Source organism: Aristolochia californica, unplaced genomic scaffold (assembly GCF_029961685.1).
Source record: "Aristolochia californica isolate CCGP_79_NKW_82.1479 unplaced genomic scaffold, dmAriCali1.0.hap1 SCAF_5, whole genome shotgun sequence".
Lineage (NCBI taxonomy): Eukaryota > Viridiplantae > Streptophyta > Magnoliopsida > Piperales > Aristolochiaceae > Aristolochia > Aristolochia californica.
In genome coordinates this window covers 44,175,711-44,197,806 of record NW_027182214.1, presented here as the reverse complement: position 1 = coordinate 44,197,806, position 22,096 = coordinate 44,175,711, and the positions used below count along the sequence as shown (strand labels likewise).

At 39.5% G+C, this 22,096-nt stretch overlaps 2 protein-coding genes and 2 pseudogenes across 3 annotated transcripts; 1 reads left to right on the top strand and 3 right to left on the bottom strand.

The window, feature by feature from the left end:
• The first annotated feature begins 1,094 nt into the window (after window positions 1-1,094).
• On the top strand, window positions 1,095-4,601 carry LOC137965431 (cysteine-rich receptor-like protein kinase 10). The gene is made up of 7 exons (XM_068811713.1): window positions 1,095-1,908; window positions 2,687-2,761; window positions 2,960-3,090; window positions 3,198-3,408; window positions 3,529-3,766; window positions 3,911-4,061; window positions 4,148-4,601. The coding sequence occupies exons 1-7, from the start codon at window positions 1,095-1,097 to the stop codon at window positions 4,484-4,486; spliced, it is 1,959 nt and encodes a 652-aa protein (XP_068667814.1). The 3' UTR covers window positions 4,487-4,601.
• A 2,603-nt stretch (window positions 4,602-7,204) lies between these two features.
• Window positions 7,205-10,339, bottom strand: LOC137966482 (cysteine-rich receptor-like protein kinase 15). 2 transcript variants are annotated; one of them, XM_068813109.1, is made up of 7 exons: window positions 9,325-10,339; window positions 8,910-9,035; window positions 8,684-8,805; window positions 8,391-8,601; window positions 8,042-8,279; window positions 7,810-7,960; window positions 7,205-7,725 (listed from the first exon to the last, which is right to left on the bottom strand). In XM_068813109.1, the coding sequence occupies exons 1-7, from the start codon at window positions 10,148-10,150 to the stop codon at window positions 7,378-7,380; spliced, it is 2,022 nt and encodes a 673-aa protein (XP_068669210.1). In that variant the 5' UTR covers window positions 10,151-10,339; the 3' UTR covers window positions 7,205-7,377. The 2 variants fall into 2 exon arrangements, with proteins under 2 accessions (XP_068669210.1, XP_068669209.1); XM_068813108.1 differs by having other exon boundaries at window positions 8,042-8,601.
• Window positions 10,340-12,513: 2,174 nt separating this feature from the next.
• LOC137965429 (cysteine-rich receptor-like protein kinase 10) lies at window positions 12,514-15,867 on the bottom strand (annotated as a pseudogene).
• Window positions 15,868-19,973: 4,106 nt separating this feature from the next.
• Window positions 19,974-22,096, bottom strand: part of LOC137965428 (antimicrobial ginkbilobin-2-like protein) — a 4,485-nt pseudogene continuing 2,362 nt past the window's right edge.

Here is a 22,096-nt window from a genome sequence, read left to right as displayed (position 1 = left end):
GGAACACTTCCTCTTTGACAAATAAATCAATGAAAGTTTCTAAAAATAAGATGATATTCTAAAGATTCTTTCTAGATATAGTTAATTAAAAAATAGAAACTTTCCAAGGGTAGATCATGAGATACATCCCTGATATTGTTGACCAATAATAGCAACTCAAAAAATGAAGCAACAAGATACTACATGACCTTTAATTCTTCTAATGTGAATATCTCCTTAAATATAGATCAGATTGACATATATTTTCTCTTTATGAAACTAGACTTAAATATATTTCATCCAAGTATAATTTCTCTTCACTAGACCCTACATATAATACGAAATGACTTTTATCTTTTTTTTCTATTTAATAAATAATAAATCGTTATTCAAATAAAATTTTCTAAATACTTAATTCAGTAATAATTTTATTCTATTTAATAAACGATAAATAAAAATAAGATAAATGGATAAAATTAACATCCCTACCTAAATCCAAATCCCCAAACCAATCGAATAGAACCAGGTTACTCAGGTGGTGAGAGAGGGCCAAAAACTTCCTCTACCAATCATACAAGAAAGTATTATATATTAATTTCTGTAGAGCGATTGGCGATTCTACTGGTTAATCCTAATTCTATTTTCCACGGCGGCCGTTGCCGTACCTGGAGTCACCATACTCCATAGAAAGGCAATAGTAATTAATGTTAGTTTCTTCAAAAGTCTTCACTCCCGTCACAGTCGACCTTGTCAATACGGAGAAGGAAGTTGGGATTTGCTAACAAAAACTTCCAGAGCCTCGCCAATGAATCGCGGCGGCAAATTCATCTACATTGTAAAATGTTCTGCATTTATTTAGTGGGTAGACAGAGGTTCATCGTGACGAAGAAAAATCGCCTTGCCCGCCTCACCTTTTAGGAGTCGTACCGAGATATCCGATCACAGTTTGCTGCATATCCGTATCACTATCTGGGTTTTTTTTAGGGGAAAGAGCATCCAATATTGGTTTACAATTTAGGAGTTTTGCAATCTGAGCAGTCTCAAATATCTTCTTCATCCTCATCACTTGTACGAGGTGCTTGTGGCTCTTCATATTCAGCAGGTGTGCGGCACAGATGTTGGTATCCAAGAGGTTTGCGGCCGTATCCGTTTGCATCTTCTTCCTCTCCGTGACACTTCCAGCTAGAGCACAAGAAGAACAGATTCTCACAAACTGTCCAGCAGACTCGGAGAACTACACTTCCGGTAGCCAGTACGAGACCAATCTCAAAGCCCTCCTCCCTTCTCTGCCATCAAACGCCATCCGCAACATAGAGACCTACTACAACACCAGCATCGGCCGAGACCCGGATCGCCTATATGGCTACGCCCAGTGCATGTCGGCGGCCACTGTCAGGTCTTGCAGCGCGTGCCTCAACAAATCAATTACGGATATGGGCGAGCTTTGCCCCAAGAGGAAAACCGCTACAATCCGTTACTACAGCTGCATCATACACTACTCTGATGCGAGCTTCATCCCCAAAACCGATAGTGACCGCCTTTTATTCTTACCAAATACGGCAAATACTACTCAACCGGCAATTTTTAATAGGGAATTGAGAAGTTTGATGAAAAATCTGGCCGAAGAGGCTGCTGCTAACTCGTCAAGATTGGCTTGGGGGAGGACAAGTAATGATAGTTTCCCATACTTATACGGCTTGGCCCAGTGTACCAGAGATTTACCACCTGACGAGTGCTTCTCCTGTCTGGATGGAACTATTTCTAGTATACCCAATTGTTGCCACAACAAGATCGGTGCCCAGATATACTCCCTGATTTGCAACATAAGATATGAAATTAATCCCTTTGATCCAGTTTCTAGGCTGCCACTGCTATCACCACCACCTGCTTTTCCTTCTTCTCCTCCCAATTCGGGCTCTAATGGTGAAGGTGAGTTCTCCTATTATTTCGCTTGAATTTATGGAAAAAAGAAATACTTTATTGACTTTTGTAATTAGAGTACATGAATTTCTATTTATAATAAAATAATAAAAGAATATAGTAAAATCCAATTACTTAAACTACCTTTCTCCTAATTGTACCCAAACTCTAATACTTGAAAGATAAGTCTTAGTATAATTAAATAACCCAATATAAATAGAAGACTAACCTGACTAAAACACTTTAAACTGAAACTTTTTTATGAGACCTGCTTCCATAATAATTTTAGCTCTGTAAGACTTCTTATTGTATAAGACTCATCATGCCATGTCACGTGATCATGGTGGGTCCCACTAACTCGTGTGATCATGGTGAGTCCATATCTTATGGGTTTGGGCCTATCTTCGAACACACTTGGATATGTGGGTCTTCCATGGTCATATAGGCTTCAGCTCATCTTCAAACACACTTGGATATGTGGGTCTTCCATTGTCGTATGGGCTTCGACCCATCTTCCAATACTCTCCCTCAAGCCGGGGGTAAGAGAACATCATGAACTCCCAACTTGCTGCAAATGGTGTATAGGATCTTCTCATATAAAATGGCAGTCCTCCACATTTTCCTACTTCTTCAGTAACTTCTCATACTTTGACATTATGTGCAGCCTGACGTGTAGACAGACTCGCCGCAACTGGTCTGCTTTGTAAGAACGTAATTGTTTTTGTTGATGCAGGAAGCAATAAGAGAAGAACGGTCATTATTTTAACCATATGTGTGGTTTCTGTAGCATTGGCGGCAGGCATCAGCACCATCTTCTGCATCTACTTATCGAGAAGAAAGAAAGAATGGAAAAATATGCTAGGTCAATTTATTCCCCATATACAACTCTTTGGTCGATGTATATATTTTCTAGACCAGAAGAACAATAGAGAATTTTTTTCTGTTCAAGGAAATCCAAGGGAGGTAGAGCACTGATATGCTCTGCTATGTGATTTCTTTGTGTGAAAAACAGTCCGTCTTCTGACCACTTTTTAAGTTAATAATTCAATTTTTGTTTCAGTTGATGGTGATGAAGAAGAAATGAGAAACTCGGAATCTCTATTGTTTGACATAGGAACACTCAGAGCAGCTACACATAACTTTTCTGATACAAATAAACTTGGACAAGGCGGGTTTGGACCAGTTTACAAGGTATCTCAGTTCTGTGTCAACTGTCAAGTTTGATAAACCAATTCACGAAAGTTGCCATTACTTATATATATTTATGCAGATCAAAAGTATGGTGTTTTTTATAACAGGGGAAACTACCAGATGGACAGGAAATAGCTGTTAAAAGGCTTCTGACAAGTTCAAGCCAAGGAATAAGAGAGTTTAGGAATGAAGTTGTTTTGGTTGCTAAGCTTCAGCATAGAAATCTAGTAAGATTGTTGGGCTGCTGCATAGAAGATCAGGAGAAGCTTCTGGTTTATGAATACGTGCCTAACCATAGCCTGGACAAATTTCTTTTTGGTTTGGTCTCTCTCCTTGTTATTGTTAATCAAGAAGTTAGCGGGCTTCAGTGAATTATTCTCATTAGGGTTTTGACAGAGTTGTTAACTGGACTCATGACTTGGAATTTATTTGTTGCAGATCCTACCAATCGTGGACAACTTGACTGGAGCACACGATACAAGATTATTGGAGGAATTGCTAGGGGCCTGCTTTATCTCCACGAGGATTCTAGACTCAGGATTATTCATAGGGACTTGAAAGCCAGCAATATCTTGTTGGATAGGAACATGGACCCAAAAATTTCAGACTTCGGTTTAGCAAAGCTGTTTGGCAGGGATGAAACACGAGGCAATACTAGTCGTATTGCTGGAACCTTGTGAGTCCTTTGTTTTTTTGTGAATTTTGTCTATTTTAACTAGTATTAAGGAGTTAATGTTTCCATACATGGACCCAACTTTTATGGTGTTGATGTAAATTTTTTGAAAATTCTAATGACTGCTGGATTTGTTGTCTTATGCAGTGGATATATGTCACCAGAGTACGCCATGCAGGGACACTACTCTACTAAATCAGATGTTTACAGTTTTGGTGTTTTAGTTTTGGAGATTGTAACTGGCCGAAAGAACTCCGGTTTTGCTGCTTCAGAACCTTCTATCGACCTGTCAAGCTATGTAAGTATTAGCTGTTAAGTATTACCGTTCGATAACTAATTATGCATCTGGGTCATATTGTAAGGGTGATGGTTCTTTTGTGACAGACATGGCGATATTGGAAAGAAGGAAGAGTGTTGGATTTGATGGATCAAAGTCAAGGTGAAGACAACCAAAGAAATGAAGCATTAAGGTGTATTCACTTGGGGCTGCTCTGTGTGCAGGAAGATCCAGCAGAGAGACCCCTCATGTCTACTGTTGTTCTCATGCTCAGCAGCTACTTCAAAACGCTACCAGATCCTTCTCCACCAGCATTTTTCATTGGGAGAAGTGGGAAGAGCTGGAATAAGAACTCAAGAAGTTGGACTGACTCGTCTCAATCTACTCAGAAGACTACCCCAGACACTATAAATGAAGTGACAATTTCTGAATTAGATCCTCGCTGAGGTTCAATACCTCTGCAGTTGTTCACAGTACAAGCTATTGTTCTTCACTTTTAGTTTCATATTAGTGGTGTATATATGCCATTTTTAATCAAGAAGATGCTGTAGCAAACAGAGGACTGCTTTGGTCTCAATTTCTGAAATGGCTGCTCCACTTCTGCTACCCATCTCTAAAGCTTCCGTTTGGCAGCTTCTTATACGGGGCTAGTGCCCCTGGAGGCTGTGCAACGCCCTGTAGATTGCTTCCAATGGCCAAGACTGAATTATATCCGCAAACCCATTGCTACATTGTGGTCTAGAGACGTCGGAATCGTATTTATCCATTGAAATATATAAACTAAGTGGTCAAAATTTAAAATAAGTTGTTCACAAATAATCTTCTGTGTTGCTTCCTGTCAATAAAAAGCCACTACTTTTGTTTTTGGTCTTTATCGTACAAAGTCGATGGAGATGTGAGTGAATTCAACTGAGAAAGAAGGCCATTATTTAATGCCTCTTTAGGTTCCTGGTCCTGACTCCTGAATCAACGCATGCTACCTGTGGACAGGAAGTCAACAGCCGACGCGGTTTACTAGTCAACGTGCCGAAGCTTTAGGAAAAAGCCACTATGTTCTTTTCATTCATCTACACTTCCCTACACGGCTTTACCATCTATAGTATTGTCTTCTTCCCTCGTCATTATCGCAAATGCTTCTTAAGTTTCTGCATCTACAGCAATAACCCAGCTACCGGTGACTGGTAGTATTTACTTCAACAATAATAATCAAAACCTACTTAGAGATTGCTTATATTTATATCAGAAGTGTAAATTTTCTGTAAAATCTATCTTTCTTATTTTATTATTTTATATAATTACAACAAATTTAAATACAAAGAGATTACAGTTATTTTAACCTGGATGATCTCCGAAGCCATTACTATAGAGAGTTTCTTCTTCTGTTTTTACAGATCTAGAAGACCACTTTAGAGGAAGAAGTCCACCTCTAGAGGAACTCACGCCAACAATCTCCCTTAATTTATTGCATATAGATCTTTGATGCCCACTTATCAAGTGAGTTGTAAAAGTTTTTACCGCAACTGGTCTTCAAATTTTACCAATGGGAATCAAATTATTTTAGCTTTAAAAGATTTTTTCCATGGTTGGGTATAGTCTAGGCCATATATTTGCTCTTCTTGAGCGCTCAATCAGGTTCAGTCAACGAAAGTCTATTTCATGCCGAAGGCCCTCTAGATTATTCTAGAATATTTCAAAATAGTCACCGTTGTCACACGTCATTTGTTCGAGTCACGTCCGAATGTGGTCTAGTCCAGTCAGGTTTGGGTTTGGTCTGGTCTGGTCTGAATCGCTGGTCTTCGAAATTAAATCATGCTCCCTTGGTGGGTTTAATTTTGAACTCTCATCATCCCCGTGACGTTGCCTCTGAGTCGCGTGGGACGAGAGATCTTTCGCTGCACAAGTCATCATCCCCGTGAGCGCCATCGACACTGGGAGAGGTCTTTGACTCCGATCTTAATCCTCCGTTTGTCCCGAAGAAGCAATAGGCACAAGAATCCCCATAGTCGGAATTTTCTCTCTGTATCTGTCCTTCTTGCTTAAATGGCAGCTCTTCAGCAGTTATTTCCCTTGTTTCTTCAAATTTTCTAGTTTCTTCATAGCCTCTTTTGCATACGTGAATTTTGCAAGTGCATTTTCAACATCAACAATGGTATAGTTACACTCTTTGTTAGCAATTTGTTTATGGCTTGTTTGAATGCTCTCTCCAATGGGATCCAATGTTCCAAGATATTGAATTATATCTTATTGCTTCTTGAAGGCTTCTTTGAATGTTGCATCACTGCTTCGACCAACAAGAAAGTTCTTAATTTTTCAACTCACAAGCGTATTTAAGGAGTGTGAAGGATTTTGTAGAGATTTCGGGGGTCGATTCTATGGATGGCAATTTTCTCGGTAAAAGTACCTTACCCAGAGAGACTGTAGAGGAAATTGATCTTGTTTGACATGAATATTGAGTGCAGTGGGGTTGCTTTGAACGGGGAACTACCAGACAACAGTAGAGATCATGCCTTGTGGTCAGACTCTGCAGCCTTTGATGGAGCTTCCGTCGCCAGAATCGGACATCATTGTCTTTCACAGTACAAGTCCTCCTCCTCCGCCTACACTCCTTCCAGCGAAGCCAAGCCTCGTTCCTGTACTAGTTTGTATACAAAGATTGTTGCTTGTACATCGAACCCAGGCGAGCTTCAAACATGTGATACGCCGTTCCTCCTATGTACCACAACGGCCGTCCGTCGGGCTTCTGTTAACCCAGGTCACCCAGTGCGGCCCCTCCTCACATGGTCCGTAGTAGAAAGAATGAGAATTTTCTCCCTGCATCATCACCTAACACAAGAGTTTTTCTCTTACAGTCGTCAATGCGCAGGTTATTCCCACTCTGATACCATGTAAACTTTTTGTAAAATTTATCTTTCTTATTTCATTATTTCATGCAAGTACATCAAATTTATATACAAAGAGATTACGGATATTTAACCGATCTCTTGGATCATCTCCGAAGCCGTTGTTAGAGAGGACTTCTTCCTTTGTTTTTACAGATCTAGAAGACTGCTCAGGAGGAACTCACGCCTACGGTAAGTATATCGGAAATTGGAAGAGAGTAAAAAGTAAACAAAAAGACCTATAAAACATAATGAGCAATTCAAACTGTTCAGTGTTCACACACATATATATTTCCTCGCATCAGACACATCTAGGAAAAGTTGAAGATTATTACATTCCTATTCCAGCATGCAGCAGGTTGCTGAATTATGAAATTTTTAATATCAAATACCCATCTAGAGTTCTCTCCGAAATGAGCTGTAGTGAGTCTAAGTAAACAAAACCTTCCTTGATGTGATTATCTAGGGCTAAGCTCGGTAATTGACACTTCATTCACAGACAATGGTGTCAGATTGCCCGTAGATGGATCAGCCTGAGTCACTTTTGAATCAAATCCTATGCCAGGCATAGCAGACATTGTTCCACTCCTCAGAAAGAATGCCGGTGCCGATGGAATTGAAAGTGTTACAGAGGAGCTGTTAAGCATTAGAACCACTGAAGACATGGCAGGGCGATCACCTGGATCCTCTTGGACACATAATAGAGCAATATGGACGCACCTTATCACTTCATTAGGGGAGCAGCTATCCCTCTTTGTTGGATCCAACATCTCCTCAACTGTCCCATCGTTCCAATGCTTCCAGGCCTATAAAATTCAGAAGAACTTAGTGACTTTGGAAATAGTCTCTGCAACGCTTATTACAGTGTCATTCACTCAATAATGACTTACTAGGCTGGTGAGATCCTCTACACGCTCAGATTGTTGAAGGCTGTTGTTCTTTCTACCTGTTATTATCTCCAAAACCAGAACTCCAAAACTGTAAACGTCTGATTTAGCAGAAAATAACCCATGCATTGCATACTCAGGGGCCATGTATCCACTGCAAAGTCATCATCATCAATAGAAGGCATTTTCAGGAACTCAAATTCACACAAGAAACAGAGGGATTCAGAAAACTTACAATGTCCCAGCAATTTGACGAGTACTTCCTTGGGTCTGGTCAGCTCCAAAAATCCTTGCCATGCCAAAATCAGAAACTTTAGGATTCATCTCTGCGTCGAGCAAAACATTCCCAGATTTGAGATCTCGATGAACAACCCGGAGACGGGAGTCCTCGTGAAGATAGAGTAGGCCTCGAGCAATCCCTTCAATTATCTTATAGCGCCTTTGCCAATCTAACTGCCCCTGTTTGCTAGAATCTGTCAATTGACGAATACTAGCAAGTGTTGGTAAATCTGCAGGACTAAGCGTTTGAAACATACAGTTCATATGGAAAGATTGTGCTGTAGAGTAAGAATAGAGGTTCAAACCAAATAGAAACTTGTCAAGGCTTTTATTGGGCACAAACTCGTAGATGAGTATCTTTTCGCCTCCCTCTGCACACCAGCCCAGGAGCCTCACTAGATTTCTATGTTGAAGTTTAGCGATCAAGGAAACCTCATTCTTGAATTCTATACTGCCTTGCCCGGAGTCCCCTGAGAGCCTCTTCACAGCTACTTCTTCTCCGTCAGGCAACATACCCTGCAATTAGATGCAAAACAAATGAGAGGAAACATGATTGTGCCAGAATTTATTCAGCTTTTCAATAACAAGCAACCCCCACCTTGTAGACTGAACCGAATCCACCTTCTCCGAGCTTATTCTCCTCAGAGAAGTGACATGTTGCAGCTCTAATTGATGCCAAGGAATATTTCAAGGACTCAACATCCAAGATTTCGGATTCATCTACACAATTAGCTTGTAGTCAGCTCACATTCCAATCAGATTTACAGATAAATTGTAGGCTACAAGTAACAGCTATGCACTTCTAAGAAGAAATATTACATTACCTGCTGCACCTCTCGCTGCTTTCTTGGGTAAACATACATATATCGTGGAAATAATAACAACTGCAGCAATTATGCCAACTATCGGAACCACAACGAGAATAACAGTGCGGGAAGAATTCTTCTTGCCTGCATTTGTTGAAGAATTTCTTCAGTTTCTCAAAACAAGCGAGGAAGGGGGTTTTCTATGACTGTAGCTAACTCCCACTAACTGGAGCTGGTTGAAGAAAGAAAAAAAGGAAGGGTACCATCCTTCCTCTTGCAATGACTGGAAACATATTTTCTACTAGAAATTACTTTACAGCTTTCCTGGAATAGGCATTACCAGGGCGTTAGATATATTCACAGGTATGTATGTGAATCGAGATAATTGGCAATTAATTCCGGCAGTAAACGTAATAAAAGTTACGAGCTTCACCAGGGGGCGTCGGTAAAGCAGGAGACGGCTGAAGAGGCGTGGGAGACGGAGCAGGCGGCGCCACCTGTGACGCTTCAACGAAACGATAGATTTCGTACCTCAACTGACAACTCAAACCTATAACTCTTCCACCCTGCTTGTTTTCACAGCACATCCGGATTCGGCTGACTGCTGTTTGTAGGCACGTTCTGCAATCATCTTTGGACAAATCTCTGGTACATTGAAGAAGCCCATAGATCGTCTGAAAATCATTAAAAGCAACTTGGCCGGTCGCAAACAAACGGCCGGAAGGACCATCCACCGCTTGTAAAACGAGACGATTGGTTAAATTCCCTAATTGCTGATTAAACAAAGTAGGATTCGTCGTGTTTTGTGTATTCCACATATACCACCGGGGCGAAGCATCCAAAGAAGAAAAGAAGTCTTGGTCCGAGTAACGCAAGAAACACAGCTCGTACCAAATTGCAGCACCTTTGCTGCGGGGGCATCTTTGCGTCACGTTTTGGCTCGCTTCGTTCACGCAAGCTTCACAGGAGGTAGAGCTAATGTCGCCTCTGCAGAACACAAGGCTGTGGATTCTATCTGGGGACCTCCCGATCGTGGTGTTGTAGAAGCCTGTTCGGGAAGTGTTGGCGGACAGTGCCGGGAGGAGAAGGTTGAGATTCGTCTGGAATGTGCTATTAACCGTGAAATTAGACGATCCCGTGCAAATATGATGAACATAAAATTGTTGCTGGGCGCTTGTAAGCCCAAACATGAGAAGGAGATGCAAGGAACAAAGAAATGATATTTGGAAAGTTCTCAGAGGAAAATGCCTGACAGCCATTATCGTCTCCTTCGCCGTTCGGCAAACGTGAAAGTTCGTCGCGTGTAATTAGGAGGAGAGAGCGTCGATCGCTTTTCGTTCTTCACAAAAAGGTCATGGAAGAAAAGTCCAAATTTTTCCGACATCGCCCTCTTCGCAGCTGTTTCCAGGACTGGTTTTCCAAGCCATGCTAAAGACTTCCGTGGCTGCATCAACATCTTACAGGGATCCGGATCGGGACGGGAGTGAAGAACGTCTGTCTTCGTGTAGAGGACGCGAACGAATATTTAAGGCAGTTGACGCCTTAGTCTTCGTTTTCTTAGTCTTTCTCTTGACGTATTCTGCACACCAATATACTCAATCCATTTTTGAAACATGAGTCAGACTCATAACAAAGGAGTCCATAAAAAATAATCAAACTCTGTTAATAGAAAAGGAGTTCAGAACATAAAGGGAAGCGTTGACCATATTAGATAAGCAAAATAAAAAAAAAAGTCAAATCTAATTATTGGAAGGGATTAAAATAAGGGGTCGATCTCTACTATGAATAACACTATTTTGGAGTCAGATTACATTGGTCGACTTGGTCCCTTTTTCTCGATGATTATCTTGGACTATTCAATCCATGTGCTAAGCAGATTCAAGCATGCACCATGCAAACCACACAAAAAAATTGGATTGCGTGTGTTTCACTATTTGAAAAATAGCCCAAGACAAAATTTGTTTTTCCCTTCTCAAAATGATTTATGCTTGCAGGTTTTTTCTTACTCGGATTGGACTGGTTGTCCAATATCTCGCAGATCTACTACAAGTTATTGTATTCTTTTTGGATATTCTCTTATTTCCTGGCGGACAAAGAGGTAAAAAACTGTATCACTCTCCTCAGCAGAAGTCGAATATAAAGCCATGACAAGTACATGTTGTGAATTATCCTGGTTACGATCATTATTGATGGAGTTGAGAATATTACATCCAAAGCCAGCATTGCTATATTGTGATAACACAATTGCCTTACATATGACAGCCAATCCCGCTTTCCATGAAAGAACCAGATATATAGAGATGAATTGTCATTTTATTCGAGACAAAATACAAGATGATTTGCTTGCAACTAAATATATTGCTTCAAAAAATCAGCTTGCAGATGTGTTTACCAAACCATTAGGGAAATAAGTTTTCTTAACTATGATAAACAAGTTGGGAATTCTCGACTTTCATTCTCTAACTTGAGGGGGAGTGTTAATCTGTAAATAGCTACAAACGCGTAAGATAATTGTAATCGCGCAATGGCAGTAATGTCTAATTGTAAACGCACTTAAAGAAACTGTAAACGGAGATTTCTTGTATAAATTTAGGAGCTTTGATTCAAGCTTCCAGAAAATACCTCTTTTCTGTTTTAACATGTATAAAACTATCTAGGAATCATGTCAGTGATTGATAATTCATTGCCTGAAAGTAGCCGCATGCCCTCCTCTTTAGATAGATAACCCTGATTGTGTGCTCCACTAGGAAAGACTGTTGGTTGTGGTGGGAAGGGAAGATTCACAGAATGGCTTTTAAGAATTAAACCCACAGAAGACATGTTAGGTCTTTCCCCTACATCGTCTTGAACACATAATAGGGCAATATGGACGCATCGTATTACTTCATTTGCAGAGCAACTCTTTCTTACTGCCGGATCCACCATCTCCAGAACTGTTCTATTATTCCAATGCCTCCACGCCTGTAAACATGATCGCTTGGTAATGAAGATAGAGAAGGCCTCGAGCAATCCCTTCAATTATTTGACAGCGCCTTGGCCAGTCTAACCGAACCTGTTCGACTGGACCTACCACCATTCAAGGATGCAAGTATCAGTAAATCTTTCAGGAACCAATGGGTTGAAACATTTAATATAATTTTGGAAGGAGAGAATAGGGAGAGAGAGCAAACCAAATAGGAATTTATCAAGGCTTTTGTTGGGCACAAACTCGTAGATGAGTATTTTCATCTCCTTGTAAGCACCAGCCCAGGAGCCTCACAAGATTCCGGTGTTGAAGTTTAGCGATGAGTATATGCTCACCTTGTAGTCAAAGTTCAGTTCTACGTGAGTTGATGATCAACGCCACATTCCCAAAAAAATAAAAAAGAAAAGAAAAGAAAAAGCTACAGGGATGCGATAGCTGACAAAACAAGTTACTGGTTTCCTCTTTGGACTTTCACTGGAATGAAGTCTATTACCTACTAATTAAATCTAACATATGTTAGCAACACAGATTGGGCTGGTAATTTTTGTTATTTTGCATGAGCACGAAGATATTAGTTTAAACATCACATATATGTAGGCATTTTTGCGATATTAATTCTCCTTTCAGTCTGCAACAAAAACACAAGTATTCCGTAAATCCATGGAAGAGAGTAAAAAGCAAACAGAAAGACCTGTAAAACAGAATGAGCAATACAAACTGTTCAGTGTTCACACACCTAGGATAAGTTGAAAATTATTACATTCCTATTCCAGCACGCAGCAGGTGGCTGAATTAAGAAAATTTTAATAACGAATACCCATCTAGAGTTCTCTCCGAAATCAGCTGTAGTGAATCTAAGCAAATAAAACCTTCCTTGATGGGATTATCTAGGGCTAAGCTCGGTAATTGACACTTCATTCACAGACAACGGTGTCTGTTTGCCCGTAGATGGATCAGCCTGAGTCACTTGTGAATCAAATCCTATGCCAGGCATACCAGACATTGTTCCACTCCTCAGAAAGAATGCCGGTGCCGAAGGAGTTGGAAGTGTTACAGAGGAGCTGTTAAGCAATAGAACCACTGAAGACATGGCAGGGCGATCCCCTGGATCCTCTTGGACACATAATAGAGCAATATGGACGCACCTTATCACTTCATTAGGGGAGTTGCTATCCCTCGCTGACGGATCCAACATCTCCTCAACTGTCCCATCGTTCCAATGCCTCCAGACCTATAAAATTCAGAAGAACTAGGTGACTTTGGAAATAGTCTCTGCAACGCTTATTACAGTATCATGCACTTAATAATGACTTACTCGGTTGGGGAGGTCCTCTACACGCTCAGATTGTTGAAGGCTGTTGGTTTTTCTACCTGATTTTATCTCCAAAACCAGAACTCCAAAACTGTAAACGTCTGATTTAGTTGAAAATAACCCATGCATTGCATACTCAGGGGCCATGTATCCACTGCAAAGTCATCATCATCAGTAGAATTTTTTCAGCAACTCACACTTACACAAGAAGCAGAGGGATTCAGAAAACTTACAAAGTCCCAGCAATTTGACGAGTACTTCCTTGGGTTTGGTCAGCTCCAAAAATCCTTGCCATGCCAAAATCAGAAATTTTAGAATTCATCTCTGCGTTGAGCAAAACATTCCCAGATTTTAGATCTCGATGAACAACCCGGAGACGGGAGTCCTCGTGAAGAGAGTAGGCCTCGAGCAATCCCTTCAATTATCTTATAGCGCCTTTGCCAATCTAATTGCCCTCGTTTGCTTGAATCTGTCAATTGGTGAATACTAGCAAGTGTTGGTAAATCGCAGGACTAAGGGTTTGAAACATACAGTTCATATGGAAATATTGTGTTGTAGAGTAAGAATAGGGGTTCAAACCAAATAGAAACTTGTCAAGGCTTTTATTGGGCACAAACTCGTAAATGAGTATATTTTCGCCTCCCTCTGCACACCAGCCCAGGAGCCTCACAAGGTTCCTGTGTTGAAGTTTAGCGATCAAGGAAACCTCATTCTTGAATTCTCGACTGCCTTGCCCAGAGTGCCTTGAGAGCCTCTTCACAGCTACTTCTTCTCTGTCGGGCAACATACCCTGCAATTAGATGCAAAACAAATGAGAGGAAACATAATTGTGCCAGAATTTATTCAGTTTTTCAGTAACAAGCAACCCCCACCTTGTAGACTGAACCGAATCCACCTTCTCCGAGCTTATTCTCCTCAGAGAAGTGATCTGTTGCAGCTCTAATTGATTCCAAGGAATATTTCAAGGACTCAACATCGATGATTTGGGATTCATCTACACAATTAGCTTGTAGTCAGTTCACATTCTAATCAGATCTACAGATAAACTACATTACCTGCTGCACCACTCGCTGCTTTCTTGGGTAAACATACATATATAGTGGAAATAATAACAACTGCAGCAATTAAGCCAACTATCGGAACCACAATGAGAATAAGAGTCCGGGAAGAATTCTTCTTGCCTGCATTTGTTGAAGATTTTCTTCAGTTTTCAAACGAAGATATTCTCAATACTCAAATGCTTTCTGGCCTTGTACAAAGAGTCCTTGGTATTGTAAAGACTAAAAAACCAACCTCTGATAAAAGTGAAAAATGAGTTGTGATTTACACATTTTTTGTCCGATCGGAGCTCCCACTGTCATCACAAAAGGAGAGGGGGCTTTGATTTCTTTTGACTGTTGCCATCCCTCCTCTTGCAATGACACCTCCTTCCATCAACGAGAGCTCCAACAAATATTTCTTAAGGCTACATTGGTGTACATAGCTGAAAATTTATATCCCATGAAAAATTAGAAATATTTTTCATTGGTGCTTTGGTCAATATCTTTTTTATGGAAATAAATAAAAATTAATAATCAATCTCATATATTACCATATTTATCCGATAAAATTTTAATAAAATAAAATATCAAAATTTTTTTTGCTAACATCAATGGTAAAATATTTATTCAAAATTATACTCGAGATATTTGGCAATTAATTCCGGCAGTAATCGTAACATAAAACAAAAAGTTATGAGAGCTTCACCGGTGGGCGTCGGTAAAGGAGGAGACGGCTGAAGAGGCGTGGGAGGCGGAGCAGGCGGCGTCACCTGTGACGCTTGCAAGAAAGGATAGACTTCGTACCTCAACTGACAACTCAAACCAAGAAGTAGGGCACCCTGCTTGTTATCACAGCACGTCGGAATTTGACTGACTGCTATTTGCAAGCACGTTCTGCAATCATCTCTGGACAAATCTCTGGTACATTGAGCAATCCCATAGATCGTCTGAAAAGCAGTAAAACCAACTTGGTCGCTCGCAAACAAGCGGCCTGAAGGACCATCCACCGCTTGTAAAATGAGACGATTGGTTAAATTCCTTAAGAGCTGATTAAACAAACTAGGATTCGTCGTGTTTGTAGGATCCCATACATAATACCACTGGGCCAACTCCGAAGCATCCAAAACAGAAAAGAAGTCTTGGTCCGAGTAACGCAAGAAACACAGGTAGTACCAAATTGCAGCACCTTTACTGCGGGGGCATCTTTGCGTCACGACTTGGCTCGCTTCGTTCACGCAAGCTTCACAGGAGGCAGAGCTAATGTCGCCTCTGCAGAGCACAAGGCTGTGGATTCTATCTGGGGACCTCCCGATTGTGGTGTTGTAGAAGCCGGTTCTGGAAGTGTCGGAGGACAGCGCCGGGAGGAGAAGGTTGAGATTCGTCTGGAATGTGCCATTAACCGTGAAATTAGACGATCCCGTGCAAATATGATAAACATATTCTTGTTCCTGGGCGCTTGGAAGCCCAAACATGAGAAGGAGAAGCAAGGAACAAAGAAATGGTATTTGGAAAGTTCTCAGAAGAAAATGCCCGACAGCCATTATCGTCTCCTTCGCCGTTCGGCAAACGTGGATGTTCGTCGCGTGTAATTAGGAGGAGAGAGCTTCAATCGAAGCTTTTCGTTCTTCACAAAAAGGTCATGGAAGAAAAGTTCAAATTCTTCCGACATCACTCTCTTCACTGCTGTTTCCTGGACTGGGTTTTCCAGCCATGCTAAAGACTTCCGTGGCTCCATTAACATCTGACAGGGATCCGGATCGGGACGGGAGTGCAGATCTTTATCGTTATTTAAGGCGGTGGTTGTAGTCTTCGTTTTCTTAGACCCGCACTCTTATACTAGGTAAATTGCACAAAATTTCGTCAGTGCCCTTTTTAAGTTCGAGTGAAAGTGAATTAACTAGGTATTCACTTTTATTATACTATCGTGTGAATTTTGGAGATGAACTTTAGCCGCATTAGGGGGTCAGTCAACTTGAAGTCCGAGATGATCTTCAACCGCATTACGCCTTTCAATAGATGAAGTCGTTAGTGGAGCGCAGATGATATTTCATCTGAAGGCAGGGGATGAAACGGTCCTTCATCTCCACGGTTTAAAATCATTTACTTCGTTGAAGAGTATTTTTAGTCTTCAACGAGATGAAGGATGCGCGTGGGCTTCTTCTTTTTTCCCCCCTCTCTCGTGCGTCCTCATTTCTCTTTTTTCCTCCCTCTCTCCCGCACTCCCTCTCTCGTCTCCCTGCGCCCCCGACGTCACTGCTGCCTCTCTTCTCTCGGATTCTCGTCTTCGGCTTCCGTCTCTACTCCCTCTCGTCTCCGGCCTCCGTTTCTCGATCTTCTCTCGGACTCACCCTCTCTCTTGCACCCCCTTTCTCGTCTTCGTGCCTCCCTCTCTTCTCTCGGACTCGCTCTCCGTTGTTCTCTCTCACTTCTCTCTCTCTCTTATCCCTCTCGACCTCCCTTTCTTCTCTCTCTTCTCCCTCTCTTCTCCCTTTCAGCCTCCCACTCCCTTCTCTCTCTGGCTATTCTTCTTTCCCCCAAAATATCTTCCGATTTCGTTCCATTTCCCCATTCGGCATCGATTTCACCCTTCGACTTCGATATTAGGTATGCTATTTGAATTATGATGTTGCAAGACTTATTAATATGGTTAGTATTTCAATTTGATATGTTGTTGTGTTAATATATTGCATGGATGAATATGGATGTGGACAATTAAATGGATATGGTTGCGTAGGGATGTGATTGAATGTGGATGAATATGGTTGTGAATAGGTGTGATTGCAAATAGGTTATGATTGAAGATTGATGTTTACTTGTGTTTATTGCTTTTAGGCGATTGAATTTGTAGATTTTCATGGATACTATGACAGACGAAGAAAAGGTTGCAACTATGGTTGCATTCACAACTTTGTTTTTCGCCATGGGAAGATACTATCTGGACCATTACAACAGACGTGTACCACGTTCTTGTGGGATGAATGGTCCATTGTATTTGCAAAAGGCACCAGACAAATCACTAGTTAAATTTTGGAAAGTTTACAGGATGAATCAACTGGTATTTTGGTAAATTGGCAGATATACTTAATATTAAAGGGTTTTTATCAGCCACAAAGACTATCTCAGTTGAAGAACAACTTGCATATTTCCTCCTAACAGTTGGTCAAGGACAAACGTATAGTGTCACAGCAGAGATGTTTGGACACACTCGAAGATTTTAACCAGTTCAATGTTTTATCCGTACTTCAAGGTAATATCACTTCCTATAACTAAATAATTGTAGATTCATATACAAAGTTAGTCAATATTAATTGAAAATATATAATTAGGATTGTATTGGAGCTATTGATGGAACTCATATCAAAACAAACTTTCCACTTGAAGATCAACCAAGGTTATGGAATAGAAAAGGCTATCTCTCACAAAATGTTATGGCAGCATGTTCATTTAACATACAATTCACTTATGTACTTGCTGGATGGGAGAGATCAACAGCTGATTCCCGTGTACTGAATGACGCATTGACTTGTCGAGATAAACTCTTTGTACCTGAAGGTAAGTAATATATTTTTATGTAGTCATTTTTTATCTATTTTATCTTCAATTATTTTATGTGGAATATAATTTCTATTATAGGAAAATATTATTTAGTCGATGTTAGTTATGCAAATCTTCCGAAATTTTTGGCTCCATATCGAGGAACCCAGTATCATCAGCAAGAATTTGGAGATAATATTCCTAGAAATGAAAAAGAATTATTCAACCGAAGACACTCATCTTTACGGAATATTATTGAGCGAATTTTTGGTACTTTAAAAACTCGATTTCAAATTTTAAAAGGCGCTCCTCCATTTTCTTTTAAGATCCAGGTGAAAATTGTACATGCTTGTTGCATATTGCACAATTATATACGTGGAGAGGATTATGATGATATATTTGAAGATGAAGATGATGATTCGGGTGGCGATCTCGGTGGAGGAGGTGATGCGGTCCAAGGTGCAATGGATGATACAGACAGCGACAAAGATGATGTTCTTGAGGATGAGGGTAGCCAAGTAACAAGCTTTCGGAGGCAACGTGCATTAGAAACCACAAGAGCCGCACAATTTTGAGATGCCATATCGACTTCCATGTGGAACGATAAATGATGGTTGTATGTTATTACTTTTGAACATGTGTCGCTCATATGTACTAAACTTGTTACTCGATGATTTTAATATTAAAGGCACGAACTCGTTATTTGAATAATCTTTCTTTTAGGTTATTAATAAAGTTGTATATGTATTTATTTATTATTTTTGTTCAATTTTATTACTATATTAAACTTCATATTTATTGTTTCGGTAAATAAAATATAAGGAAAGTATGCATTTGATTAATTAATTACTTTTAATTTTGTGAAAATATATTAGTAATTAATTCCATGTAAAAATCTATCTTATGTTATTAATATAATATTTTTTATTTATTAATCATATTTATTTTTTATTTACTCTATTATATTAGTGATTTAATAGTGGTAATTAAAATATTGTTAACTCAAACATTTTGTTTAATTAACTCATTTTTATAATTAATAAAATCAGTGGTTTTAAATTTCGAAGATGAAGATGAAAATAAACTTGTCCTCACTAAGGGGGGGTTAGTCAACAAACTAAAAATTTGATCTTCATCTTCATCTTCGAAATGAGAGTTAGTGTGGACAAGTTCATCTTCGAAATAGGGTGTTAGTGTGGACAAGTTCATCTTCATCTTCATCTTCGAAATTTAAAACCATTGATTTTATTAATTATAAATATAAGTTAATTAAACCCAAGTGTTTGAGTTAACAATATTTTAATTACCACTATTAAATCACTAATACAATAGAGTAAATAAAAAATAAATATGATTAATGAATAAAAAATATTATATTAATAACATAAGATAGATATTTTACATGGTATTAATTAATAATATATTTTGACAAAATTAAAAGTAATTAATTAATCAAATACATACTTTAATTATATTTTATTTGCCAGAGACTTAAATATGAAGTTTAATATAGTAATAAAATTGAACAAAAATAATAAATAAATAAAAATACAACTTTATTAATAACCTAAAAAAAAAGATTATTCTAATAACGAATTTGTGCCTTTAATATTAACATCATTCAGTTACAAGTTTAGTACAAATAAACGATGCATGTTCAAAAGTAATAAGATACAACCATCATTTATCGTTCCACATGGAAGTCGATATGGCATCTCAAAATTGTACGGCTCTTGTGGATTCTAATGCACTCTGCCTCCGAAAGCATGTTACTTGGTGACCCACATCCTCAAGACCATCATAATCGTCGCTGTCTGTATACATTTTACATAAAATTGGACATGACCTCTACATAAAATTAGGCATAACCTATATATATAATACATGTATAAGATTGGGCATAACCTCTTCTTAAAATTGAGCATAATCTATGTATATAATACCTGTATAAAATTCGGCATGACCTCTACTTAAAATTGGGCATAATCAATATACATAATACCTGCATAAACACTCCATAAAATTGTTTATACATTCCATAAACACTCCATGAAATTGTTTATACACTCCATAAAATAGTTTAAACACTCCATACACTGCATAACATTATAAATAAACTCCATACAATAATCAAACACAACAAAATTAAATGAAAAATCACTATCAATTTACAATCACCCAAATAAAAACTATAAATCCATTATAAATTTACAAACTATATTTGTTTCTCTTCATGCTAGTTGTTCCTCGCCATTTCCCCCTATGAGCTGATCTCCAAATCTTCCCCTTGATTGATCTTTATCTTGTAGAGGAGGCAACTCCTTCAACACTGCAATTGTTACATTATCTGCATTGCCCTGACCTGCAAGTAAGAACATCCAGAATAAATTCGTGATTATAGTAAAAAAAAAAGAGCGATTTCTTTACTAGTTTACTTTTAACAATCTAAAAATTCTGAATAGGGATATAAATATTGCCCTGATGAGACATTCTCAAGCAGGCCTCCGGACTCAAAAGTCTCCTACCCAAAAAATAAGATCGGAAAACAAAATCTTATAACAGTGGTTGAAATGGCATTGGTCATCAAGTTCTCAACAATATCGAAAGTAGGATATATCAATCACAAGTAGCTGTCTATAAGGCAAATCAAATACAACACTAAATTAATAAAAAATTAGGGTTTAGACTTACCTTATGAAATTTGAGGAAAATCAAATCTGAATGGTTAAATCGAAACCACAAAAAAGAAAATACCATATGGGGGATATGTATAACACCCGAATCTCCTCACCACATGGCAAAAACATTTTATAACACTTCAAAAATCCTCAACAACATTCTAAAACATTTCAAAATTAATTAAACTATTTTCACTACTGCATATGCACTAAACAATGAGAAAACATACACATCAAGTCCAAATTCACCGAACACCCCTGGTAGAGCCCCATATAACTTCGCAATCACTACGAACTGTACCTCGTCAGTGATGGGGGTCGGGTTTCGTTGGCTAATGGACGCCCGTGTAGGCGACTCGGTCTTGTTTGAATTGGACTAAAAAACACATAATAAAACCTAAACCATAAACCATCAAACCCTAAAGTCAAACCCTATCACCTACTAAACTCTAAACCCTAAACACTAATTCCATAACATAGTACCCTAAACCTTAGACGCCCTAAACCCTGACCCTACACCATAATTCCAGACCCTAAACCCAAAAAACCCTAGAGCTTAAAAACACAAAACCCCCAAAACCTTATAAACCCTAAACCCTATCACCTACTAAACTCTAAACCCTAAACACTAATTCCAGAACTTAATACCTTAAAAGCCCTAAACCCTAAACCTTACACCCTAATTCCATACCCTAAACCCAAAAAACCCTAGAGCTTAAAAACACAAAACCCCCAAAACCTTAAAAACCCTAATCCCTAAAATACCCTAAATCCTTAACCATAAACCCTAAACCCTAATTACAGGACCCTTAAATACCGAGCACCAAACCCTAAAAATAATCCCTAACACGAATCAAGAATTTAGACCCTAAACCATAACCCTAAATCCCACAATTATGCACAAATAACCACCAATTAGGCACTGAAAATAAATTTAAATCAAATAAAACACTAATTTAATGAATTTGGGGAAAACCAAGCCGAAGGGTGAAATCGATGCCGAATGGGGAAATCGATGCCTAATCGAAGTAGAAATTAAGCAATCAATGCCCAAATGTCCAAAATCGAAGAAAATTGAAATGGAAATGGGGAAATCGAACAAAATCGGAAGGTATTTTCGGGGGAAAGGAGAATAGCCAGAGAGAGAAGGGAGTGGGAGGCCGAAAGGGAGAAGAGAGGGAGAAGACAAAAGAAAGGGAGGTCAAGAGGGATAAGAGAGAGAGAAGCGAGAGAGAGCGAGTCCGAGAGAAGAGAGGGAGTCACGGAGATGAGAGAGGGGGTGCGAGAGAGCGGGCGAGGCCGAGAGAAAACCGAGAGATGAGGCCGGAGACGAGAGGAAGCTGAGATGGTGGTCAGAGATGAAAATTCAATCGATTTTATGGCTGCAGAAACGTCGGGGGCGCAGGGAGACTGGAGAGGGAGTGCGGGAGAGAGGAAGAAAAAATGAGAAATGACGACGCGTGAGGGGGGGGGGGGGGGGGGGGGGGGGGGGGGGGGTGAGGAGAGAGAAGGGAAAAAGTCAGCGGCGCGCGTCCTTCAACTCAAAGAAGATCAAACAAGGCCTTCTTCAAGATGAAGAAAATTAAACCGTGGAGATAAAGGACCCCTTCATCCCCTGCATCGAGATAAAGCTTCATCTGCGCTCCACTAACGACTTCAAGTGTTGAAGGGCGTTA

Excerpts from the sequence above, each read along its gene's own strand:
- LOC137966482 (XM_068813108.1), bottom strand. The coding sequence starts at position 10,150 with ATGGCTGTCAGGCATTTTCCTCTGAGAACTTTCCAAATATCATTTCTT. Across the intron at positions 9,036-9,324 it reads TGCTTTACCGACGCCCCCTG|GCAAGAAGAATTCTTCCCGC; the intron begins GTGAAGCTCGTA and ends CAACAAATGCAG. Across the intron at positions 7,726-7,809 it reads TAGAGGATCTCACCAGCCTA|GCCTGGAAGCATTGGAACGA; the intron begins GTAAGTCATTAT and ends TGAATTTTATAG.
- LOC137965431 (XM_068811713.1), top strand. The coding sequence starts at position 1,095 with ATGTTGGTATCCAAGAGGTTTGCGGCCGTATCCGTTTGCATCTTCTTC. Across the intron at positions 3,091-3,197 it reads GGTTTGGACCAGTTTACAAG|GGGAAACTACCAGATGGACA; the intron begins GTATCTCAGTTC and ends TTTTTATAACAG. Across the intron at positions 4,062-4,147 it reads CTATCGACCTGTCAAGCTAT|ACATGGCGATATTGGAAAGA; the intron begins GTAAGTATTAGC and ends CTTTTGTGACAG.